This window comes from Palaemon carinicauda, chromosome 2 (genome assembly GCF_036898095.1).
Source record: "Palaemon carinicauda isolate YSFRI2023 chromosome 2, ASM3689809v2, whole genome shotgun sequence".
NCBI lineage: Eukaryota > Metazoa > Arthropoda > Malacostraca > Decapoda > Palaemonidae > Palaemon > Palaemon carinicauda.
The window spans coordinates 62,188,822-62,200,651 of NC_090726.1; the positions used below are offsets into that span (position 1 = coordinate 62,188,822).

General features: G+C 34.6%; 1 protein-coding gene across 2 annotated transcripts in view; it reads right to left on the reverse strand.

The window, feature by feature from the left end:
• Positions 1-2,819: 2,819 nt before the first annotated feature.
• LOC137618051 (uncharacterized) overlaps positions 2,820-11,830 on the reverse strand; it is a 142,659-nt gene continuing 133,648 nt past the window's right edge. For both annotated transcript variants that reach the window (XM_068348006.1, XM_068347997.1), the window contains exons 7-9: positions 10,970-11,065; positions 10,155-10,306; positions 2,820-3,393 (exon numbers count right to left, since the gene is read on the reverse strand). In XM_068348006.1, coding sequence (XP_068204107.1) covers positions 3,142-3,393; positions 10,155-10,306; positions 10,970-11,065 — 500 coding nt within the window. In that variant the 3' untranslated portion in view covers positions 2,820-3,141. The remainder of the gene's footprint in view (positions 3,394-10,154; positions 10,307-10,969; positions 11,066-11,830) is intronic.

The following is an 11,830-nucleotide window of genomic DNA, read 5'->3' on the forward strand; positions in this document are numbered from 1 at the left end:
AAATAGATACATATATATTTATGTTATGCATGATGACAACAGGTCCACGTCGGTGTGTTTGTGTGTAGTTGTGTACCAGATCATCGAATATCAATCGTATAAAAACAATAACAGGAATTCTCTCACACATTAGACACATTTAACCAGTCACTGCAAATACAATATTCTCTTATGTCTACTGGCCATGAAAAAGAGCGTCACCCCTTAAGAGTTAGATCCATCTAGAAAAATTAGCAAGAATATAGATTGCTATTGATCATGAGGTACCATCATCCATAGCCCTATCCTATCGCAATACAAGCTCTTATCTCACAATGAACATATAACATCATCAGTAACATTCATAGTAGAAAAGGAAATAAAAAGACATTGACTTATTCATCCGTACGAGTAAATCGATAATTGTGGTTTAACTTTGTGTCAATAGGAGCTATTTCTCTACCTTAACTTTAATTTTCCTTGGCAAACAATTTATCGTAGCCAAATTGAATGGCCCAAATGAAAAGAATTGATAGCTAAGAGAGAGGTCAGAAGTTTCGCTTACAATCATATGACTATACAAAATATCTGTGGTGAGTTTGTACTATCCTTTTTGGGGGTTAGAAAAGAGTACCAAGTTTCTTTATTTCCGTCGGATCAGTAATTTACATAAATTAAAGCTAGATTAGGAAGGCAAATTTATTCGTAACACCCAACAAGAAAACTCTCTCTCTCTCTCTCTCTCTCTCTCTCTCTCTCTCTCTCTCTCTCTCTCTCTCTCTCTCTCTCTCTCTCTCTCTCTCTCTCTCAAAATAATTCACTCACTCAAAATGCACTCGATAAGAAAGGCAGAAATTTTTGTACGCTCATTTCTGAATTTATTTTTTTTTTCCACTTTCTTTGGGGTTAGATTTCCATTGCCGACTCAGTTCTTATCCACAGAAACCTCCCAGGAAGTTTCTGGTCTTAAACCTACACACTGATTACAGAGAAAGACGATGATCAGTGATTATACAAAAGCATGCGAAAAAAATATCTTCAGCTTCATCAGTATTCATCGCCAACATGAAATTCCTATTCATCATCTTGATCATCATCATAATCATTATCATATGCAGACACACCATAAACTACTCAACAACAATCTTAATATTAAATAAAAGAATGTGTAACAAGGACACGACTAAGCGTCCTTTCAAGTACATTTGTATCTAAAGCTACCTAAAAGAATAAACATGAGGAGAAGGTGTAGGAAGGAAGATGAATTGATGAGGAAGATAGAAGGGAGGAATTTGCAGTTTCCTTTATATTTCTAGCAAACAGACATCTTTTATAAACTAATTAACCAAATCATAAATTCTGATTTCTTCTCTTCCCTTTTTTCGTAAGCTTTTGTTGAAATGTGAACGTTATGCTGAAAGTTTATCTTTTTTCTTTTGCTGAAATGTTGATAGACAATAAGTATAAAATTGCCTTCCTCTTTCGCAATGCTGAATGGCCTTTGATGCCCCAGTGCTTAGCTTAAGGCCCCAAATTTCTTATATAACCCAGTTCAGTTCGTTCAGAAATATGCTCAATTTGTGCTACTCAACGTACATTTCAATCATATGGAGGGCGATGTGAAAAAAGAAAAAAAAATCTTGTATCTTTCAGTTCCCTTTCGACATCCTTTTGAATTTGGCCTTTAGTCTTTCACTAAGTATCTCTGTCGATTAACTGATTTTCACTTTTAATGAAGACTACAAAGCAACTTCTTATCAAAAGACTAAGAATTTGTGTTTCTTTCGGATGGAGGCAAAATCATATTCGCCTTGAAACGGACAATCCAATAAGCAGCTGTGATTCGTAGCAAACGAAAAGCGTCCGTAAAACCAATATAATTATGAATAACTTGATGAAACAGACCCCATCCTTCTCTTCAGAAGCAAGGATTTAGTGAAAATAAAAGAAAGCTCCAGGATCTACCCTAGATTTTTTGTCATGAATTCGGGTCGTCTTTCACCAGCACAGTTAATTTTTTTTCATTATCGCCATATTATTTCAAAGCCCCTTGGCAACTTTCACTTACCCAAACAAGCATTACTTGCGTTCCGAACATTTCGTTCGTAAATGAAACGAAGTTGTGATAGTTAAATGTCAGGAAGCATAAGCGTAGATGATCTTACAACTTGCAAGTTTGTGTGATGTGTATATGTGTGTTTGTGTGTTTAATCTCATGTGCTGCGTAAGTAGCTACGATATCGAATGAAGGTAATCAGATGAAAAAGTACCAAATGAATTGTTAAAGGAATTGGCATTGAAGTACATATCAAAATCGAAAGAACTTAGATTCGTTTATCTCTATCAGTTCTGATTGGACGTATTTACAATGGACATTCTATGCTTTATTATATACTTTTAAGAATAAGGGACGTTGCTACAGTTATTCAATACATTAAATTGTAAACACTATAAACTCTAAACTTAGTTCATATACTTTTGTTAAGGATAATATCATCATTCTTCATAGAACTTTCAAATTCAAGTTAATAATTCGTTTAAAATCTCATCTATCTGTACAATAAATAGAAATTTCCTAATACGCAAATATCGGCTGAAAGAAATGGAAATAGTCCAGGTTTAACTCCAGTCGACAGCCATTTTTGATAGGCTCAGATATGAGTGCGATCTTTATTCTCTATTTTGGAGATGCTTAGAAACCAGATATGATTATGATATTGAATTCGCTGTTATCTAGTACAAAAACAACGTAACCTTATTTTTCCCTTTGTGATATATATATATATATATATATATATATATATATATATATATATATATATATATATATATTATCACTTCAACTACAAAACGAATGTACTGAATAATGGGCATGTATAGAGAGCATGTGTGGGATATGTGCAAAAATCACCTCGAGTATACTATATCTCTCTCTCACTTCTCTATCTCTCTCTTTCGCATTCTCTCTATCTCTCACTCTCTACGCATCCGCATCTAAATGCCTGGCAATGAGACTTGGTAAGTGTTATAACACTACACTTAATCGTCTTCGGGATGATGATATGGCTCTTTAACGTAAACTGACGTATGCAAACTTCATTGACCAGAAGCGATATTAGTTGAGAAATGTCGAATCCTTTTGTGGAGATTACGAGTTCCCGGTTACAAAGCGGTCCTCTCGTCGTAAACAATGACGGCTTCGTTGTTGACCAGGGCGGCGGTGTCAGGAGAAGAAGGCGGGTGAGCAGTGGATGAAGTTGACACCCCACTTGGGTGCGTCCCCGCTGACGACGAGGTGGCGACTGCAGGAGCAGGAGGTCCAGGAGACATCAGGCGTCCTCTAGACTTGCTCAAAGCAATTACTGCTGCAGCATCGCTCCTCATGCGGTTCCTTCGACGTTTGCTCCAGTGAGGCTGTAAATAAACAATATGAATAATAAAAATAATTCCTAAAAGAGGAAGAAGAAAGTGAAGGTTATGTCTATTCAAATATCTCTTAAAGATATGTCAAGAATATAAGAAAAATAAAGTTAATAAGACCAATGCGATTATAAATTCCACCAAAGAGTTTCCTCATTGACAGCAGGTTATGCGTTGTCAGTATCAAGACTTATACAAGGAAACCCACTTGTCATTAGATAGTGACTCCAACCCACCACTGTTAATTGTATCAAGAGAGCTCATCATCCGTAATATCTATAGGTATATGCTAAATAATGATTATATTAATTATAATAACCTTTGTGCCTTTTCTCTTTTTTGTATGTCTTTTCAAGGGCCACATCTGTTCCAATGGCTTTAAAATAACTCATGGATTCGTGAACTGTAAAGTCACTCTTGCAGAATTCTGCTGTAAGCTCGTCTGGTAATATTCTCATTATTATTATTATTATTATTATTATTATTATTATTATTATTATTATTATTATTAGCTAAGCCACAACCCTAGTTGAAAATCAGGATACTACAAGCCCAAGGGCTCCAGCAGGGAAAATAGCGAGTGAGGATACAAAATAAGAAAATAGATGAACAATATGAGAAGTAATAGTAGAAGTATAAAATATCTTGAGATTAGTAACAAAGTTAAACTAGATCTTTCATATATAAACAATGAAGAGAGAATCGTGTAAACTTCTACAACATAAAATATTTCACAGCAAGTTTGAACTTCTGAAGTTCCACCGATTCAACTTCCTCATTAGGAAGATCATTCCACAATCTGGTCACAGCTGGAAAAAACTTTCTAGAGTACTGTGAGTGTTGAGCCTTATGACGGAGAAGGCAAGACTGTTAGAATTGACTGCATATCTAGTACTACGTACTAGTATACCGTGTAGTGATGAGTCTTATGATGGAGAAGGCAAAACTGTTAGAATTTACTGCATTTCCTGAATGTGTACAGGATGGTACAATCTGGGAAGATCTGAGTGCAAAGGATGGTCAGAATTATGAAAATCTTATGAAACATAAATAAAGAACTAACTGAACGAAGAATAGATCGCAAGTTTTTGTCCAACAAATGAAGATGAGAGTCAGCAGCTGAACATCGGACAGAAGATCAATACTCAAAACAAGGTCAAATGAAAAAAAAAAAAAAATTATTTAGGATAGATTGATCACCGAAAATTTTAAAAGACTTTCTCAGTAAGTCAAGTTTTAGTGCAATTGAAAAAGAAACTAACCGAACGTGTTTCTCAAAAGTAAATTTTTAATCAATAATCACACCTAAAATTCCATAGGAGTTTTTTTATAGTTAAAGAAACATTATCAATATAGAGATCTGGATGCCGAGGAGCCACTGTCCTAGACCTACTGACAGTCATACCTTAAGTTTTGTTAGGATTTAACTTCATGCCTCATAATATTTACCATGCACTAATTTTCACTGAATCTCTATCAAGTGATTCAACAACCCTAGATATACATTCAGACGATGAAATTTATGCAGTGAGTGTAGCATCATCTGAATATGCAACACAGGCCAAAGCACTTATGTGTATATAGTATGAAAAGTAATGGTCCAAGAACACTACCCTAATGAATATCAGATATTACATTCATATATTCACTGTGGTGCCCATCATTAACAACTCTTTGCAAACTGTTACTTAAAAATTCAATAATGTTACTAATAAAAGACCCACGTATTCTCAACTGTTTGAGTTTGAAAACAAGGACCTCATGATTATCACGGACAAAGCCAGCACTAAAATCAAGGCTAATCATTCTACCATCCTGACCACAATCAAGGGATTTTTGTAAAACATTGGAGGTTGTAAAAATGGGATCTTATGCTCCAAGGCATTTACGGAAGCCAAATTGAAAACTAGAAAACAGACTATTACCTTCAGCATGACCTATTTAGACACTTTGCCAAAAGACGTTAAAATTTTTACGTAATATGAGGATTGTGGAAATTTGGTGTTAATCAGTCGTGCTAGAGCTACCACAAACACATTTACCTAATGGAGTAACATTACCAATTCTCCTACGAATTCAAAAGGATCCTCTTCTTGCTAACTTTCGAAATATAACAGATAACTCAAGAGCTAAGAAATGAGCAGTCTTTATAAAAAACAAAGGAAAAATACTTTCTGGGTTTACACCTCCATAACCATCAAAGTTCATCAAAAGATCTTTAATCTAATGAGACCGGAAAACTAAAGTAGTTAGTTTAGCCTCAGGTAAACAGTAATGAGGAAGATTGAGATTCTCATTACTCTGCCCACTGTCAAATGTATCATTTAAAAGGATTTCCTTTTCCTTTGGACAATGAGTGACAGAGTCATGTGGTTTAAGTAAAGGAGGAACTGTCATGTTTACACCAAAGAGTGCAGATTTAGAATTAGCCCACCATTGGTGTTCCTGAGTTGTAACAGAAAGAGTATATTTTATTGTCTAAATGTACTCCTTTTCAGTTGAACCATAAACTCTCTGAGCAAAAGTTCTTAGTTCAATATACTTATTCAAGTCAGATTTGATTGGTTACCCTTCCAAAGATGATAGGGCTCCTGCTTCTACAAATAAGCATGTCTATAATTATCATTGAACCACGGATTGTCTTTCACTTGGTGGCAACGCTACTGGAATTCTGTTAATGAGAATAAGATGAAAGAAATTACAAATCCAATACCTCCATGGAAGTATGAAAATATGCCAAGAAGGTGGGAGACTGTCTTCTGTCGCCTCAGAATATGGCACACACGTTTGACTCGTGAGTTCCTGGTGACTGGAAGGTGTCAGCCATTTTGTGGTGATTTTTTGGTCCCTCTGGCTGTGAGGCATTTACTTATTGAATATCCCAGTCTTGTGGGTATCAGGGAACAATTCCTGTCTGAAGCTCGTGGTGAGAATGGCAGGTACATCCTCACCAAGATTCTTGGATGGGACATTTTTTATGATGCTAGTGGCGTTTTTAAATTCATATTGGAAGCTTGCCTTTTACTCGTTTTTAAATGCACTAAATTTTAAAAGTTTCATTGTTAGATTATTTATTAACTTGTTTTTATTTTTTTAGTTTTATATCTTAGTTATTAATTGTTAATTAGGCATGACTAAATTGGCATCAATGACCACTGATGTTATGTTAGATAATTGCAAATCATTCATTCATTCATTCGAGACACAGAAGATATATGTCTATCAATTATGTTATCCAGATTCTCATTCCAGATAACAACAGGCTCAATACTTTATACAGTTGTAACAAATTCAGATGCAAAAAATAATTCAAAATGCCATCTCAGTCTGTTTGACATATTATAAATATCTTACACATCCGGGACAGACTGCTCAGTCTTGATTCCCAATAAAAACAAGGAATGATCAGACGTCCAAACTGGAGAACCAACCTTACTTGTTATAACACCAGGGTAGTCGGTTATACTAGGTCCAATCAGTTACCAGACATCTAAGTAGCATCACTTATTATTTGCTCACAGCTTGATTTTGAGGCAAAGTCCAAAGCTCTTAAGGCCTGACGATCAGTAAGAGAAAGAGAATTTAACCACTGACTGTGGTAAGTGTTAAAATCACCAACAACCATGAAACAGGCATTTTTATCATCTTGTATCTTAGCTGTAATGATAAGAAAACAATAGAAGATAGAATAATCCAAGTCTGGATTCAGATAGCTCAAACACAAATAAAACATTTTATGTCTGCCATAAACTTTTATGACCTGAATCTCATGACATCACATTCATGGCAGGACTTATGAGAAGCAGGGTACTCAGTCCTAATATACACCGCCATTTCCCTTACCATAGGAATGGCATCCCATTTAAAAAATATTGGTTACTTAAAGCCTGGAATAAGGAGTTCAGATGAGTGCCTCATTTGGGAAACCAAAGTTTCTGAGTATAATAGAATATCATTCTGTCTGGAGGAAACTGTAAGGTCTCGAATAGCGCCATGCAGTCCACAAATATTGCAATGAATTAGACGACACTGGTGAAGTCTAGGACGCACCGATCCGGGATTTTGCTCAATATCTCCTGACAGAATAAGAATTAAAAGCAATAAAATTCTCACATCTTACTTGAAAACAAGCTTAACAACAATGATAACAAAAAACAATATGTACTCGACAATAGGTATACAGCCACTCTACAACTCATAAACTAAAGACAAAATTGGTCAACATGGCGAAGCTGACATACCATGCTAAGGCTTAGTACCCTCCAAGACAGCCACTTCATCTTAAGGGAGGGCAGTATTGAAATATTTTAAAATGAATACCAGGGAGTAAGGTGAAGGAACAGATTATAACTAAAAGGTAATCAGTGTTTAGATGTGTTGGTCTTTAATCATCTATGTCTTGATCTATCTACCCCAAACGCTCTCCTTTTCCGTCCTTAATAAGTTTCTCAGCGCTTTATTTAAAACTATATTGTAGCTAGTCCTAGGAACTAAGAAGATTTAATTACAGGTAGCCATAGGAATTTGGAAGAAGTATGTTACTGGTATTCATAGGACCTGAGAAGAATTATATAATGGGCAGTCTTTGGAAAATAGAAGAATCATATTTCAGATAGTCGTAGGAACTGAGAATTACATTACAGGTGCCTCTAGTAAAATGCAAACTTCATTGTGGGCATGAGTTTTCCTGGCAAAACTCAGAATATGATATTAGTACTAGGAACTGAAGAGAATTTATTTTTCTGAAATGCGATATGAAATCGAACTATATGCTGTTGTTAAATACACAGCTACTCTTTCAATGTGTTTTCATAGATATTTTAAGTTGCTTTATAGAAACCTAAAATATCCCTAAAATGAAGTGTCTCGTTGAGTGTGAATTATCTAACAAGCTCAGCCACCAAAAAGTATTCTGTTGAATTATGAATTGTCAACATTTTACAATAATAATGCTTTCTTTGCAATCAAGAGGGGCTTCATATGACACGTTTTCACAACTTTCCAATCTATTGCAAATTATGATTCGTACCTTGAACGTTGAATTAGTTAGGAAACCTTCGCGAAAAAAACGGCAATCAAAACATAATATTGATATTTCAGGTTAAGGCAATCAAGAGCCTATATTGCAAAATTATTTGGAAATTACATTTAACTGTGCAATGTTTGGAAAGTAGAGTAATTATTTTTTTTTTAGCCGTTGTGATTTCGCTGCCGCTGACTGAAAATATCTTAGATTTTTGTAGTTACAATTAGTATTTGAAAAATTATTGCACTCTTGATACTGCTCTCTTGGCATATTATGTTAATTCTGTATACCCTGAGTAAGACAAGTAAACTTTTTGTATGGAAGAGCCATTGGTTTGCAAGATGGCCAGTTTCTCCGGCTTCCTTCAGGACTCACAAGACATGTTTTTAATTCTTTAAGTATTTTGGAAATTATAGAGCTTAGTCCAGGTTTATTGTCAAATCCTTGTTATCGTAACCCTCGGTAAACAAGAAATCCGTCAACTTCTTGAAATAATTTATATCATCAGTCGTTATAATGTCATGTGGGAAATTGTTTTACAATCTTGGGGCCACATATTTGAAAGTTTTGGAACACTCGGTCGAGAAGTATCATGGCCCCAATAACTTAAAACCGTTCGTACCTAGTCTCTTGCCGACAAGATTTGTTGGCTACGTGATATGTAGCAAATCCTTTGAATAATTTTGACATAAAGTTTTAATACATACATATATTTGTAAGATTAACATTTGTACAGTTATGAAATGTGTATCATTTTAACTTTAATGCTGTAAAGTAAGCTTTATTGGCTTAAGTTGCATTTCCCTTTTACTTTCTGGGAATGATTATATATGGCCTTTTTATAAAGTCAAGTGTCATGCAAAAAAGGCTGTTTCGGTACCTATATTTTTTAAAGAGAAAAATATCAATATAGTAGGAGGAGCTCAACACTGACTCTAGAGTTGCAAGAAAAGAAAAAATAGATTCTAAAGACCAAATTGCTTATAATATTTGGTCATTAACCCGTAAAAAAAAGGACATCTTCAACTCATAGTAGCTTTACCATTTTGAAATATATAACACTTGGATCATCAACACGTCAGGTTTCTGTTAACTGAGGCAGTGTCAAGACGTAGTATCATTTTCATCAAGCTAGGATTCTGGCATCTCTCGTCTTCCATTTTGGTGACATAAGTTAATCCTCTCAAAGTTGGGTGCTCAATGGTTTCCGCGGCTTCAGCGCTGGGCATTATGGCCCAAATTATACGCAGCCATCCATTCATTTGTTGGTTTTGGTAACAAGCCAATTTCTGCAGTATATCATTAATACTCCGTTTATATACTCAGGAGTATTGTTTATCTTGTCCGTTTCGATAGATAGATATGACTGGATTTATTATTAGAATAGATATAAGTGAAAAGAATATACTTATCACAGATAAGAGATAAAAATAAATATTCTTTTTTGAGACCAACTTCTATTATCAAATTTATCAAAGTTATGTCTACATCTTGTAATTAGGATAAGATGTTTTTGGCTGTGAGAGTAAATAGCTAATTAATACAAATGTAAATGATAAGGAGTTCCAAACAAAATAGCACCACCACACGTAATAAAAACAGTCACTATAATGGAATATAGTGTGCTACCTTTTATTTCAGTGACTTGAAACAATTATGAGAGAGAGAGAGAGAGAGAGAGAGAGAGAGAGAGAGAGAGAGAGAGAGAGAGAGAGAGAGAGAGTCTTACCTTTTCGTAGATAGTATTGAGATCATCTAATGCGGCCAGAGGTCGCGTTTTATTCCTGACCCACGCTGGTAGTGAGCGGGTCTTGAACGTATCATCAATGATCATGGAGTCACTGTCTTTGGAGCGATTAGTAGAGGACACCATATCAAGTGCTGTGGAATAGCGGAGAGTCATTAACATTTGTTCGTGAATTTCGTATAAGGTCTTATCGCCAATATTTTCGAGCTATGCTAAATTAGCATTATTAATCATTCATTAGATTATCATTATTCATTCATTCATTTTTTTTATATCGTATAAAGATGAGAAAATTATTTAATCTACAGTCTGATAAACACCAGACTTTACTATTTATTCAGAAAATTTCCCCAATTGTACTTTTTTTACATCCATTTATGTCAATACTTGAATATCTACATCACTCATAATGATTATTATTACATGAGTAGATATTTTAACCCAAGTAATCCAGATTCTTGATCCTACATTAGGAAATAGTTGTTTTTAATCAACCTTTGTTATCAAAATAGCTTAGATCTACTGTTTTCAATAAGTTTTCTTTAATATTTATTTAGTTCGAAATAATAAGTGAAGTTCTATTTGAGGGATTATTTAATTTTCAAATCATCTGATGTCACTACCGGTACTTGAAGAAGTTTCATTACCAAAGGATTTCCCAGTCCCTTAAAAGGAAATTCTATGGCATTTCTATTCTCTGCAGTAAATGAAGTGAACTAAAATCTATTGTGTACAAGATGTTTTCATGCACCATTAATATCATTACTCAAACAGTCAAGTAGGTAAGTATATCATACCGCTGGAAGAAGCACTCTGATCCTCATGGCGGCACTCTGGGCCAAATCTTAGGCCTTCCAGGACTCGGTTCCGACTACCTGTAATTACCTGCCACTCTGCAAGACGGAAAGATTGACACTGTCACAGGGCATAAAACTCAAAAGGAAAAATATATTTCCGCAATGTATACATTATGAAATTACAGAATTTATTAGAAGTGTGGTACGTTTAAAACTTGAAAATGAACCTGATTTTTTCTGCTTCAGAATGGACTGGATGTGATAATATTATATTTTAAATTGGCGAAATGATGTCAGGGTAGAAAATTTAATATAAAAGAAACCGTGTAATCACAGCGATATTTTTCATAGCCGTAAAACAATGACATTTGGTCAATCATATTTTTCGGTGTACGATTTACACTTAAGTTATTGCTCGGAGATATTACATTGTTCAATTCTTTAGTTTGAAATTGATTCTCTAAAATATTTCGTCAATTTTTTTTCAAAATTTCGATGTTCGGTGGCAAACGCTTAGAAACTGTTGTGTTTTTCACCTGGTTTGAGGTCCCAGGTATTTGTTCACAAACGATTCAGAATCTGTGATATCAAGACAAATCCAAACTTTATATCGTAATTGTGATAAGCAGGGAACCCTTTTAGAGCAGTTAAGTTGTTACTAATATATCCAGCAATATCATAGCTTAGCAGCTAATATTGAAAATAAGCACTCATTTTACAAAATAAAAAATAATCCTAAATAGTTTATCAAAAATGTTTAGCCACATTTACACTGAAGGGGGAATTTTAATAATTTTCATGCCATGTATTCACTGAATATAGATTATGCATAGATTAAAATATTTTTTAATTGACCAGTTT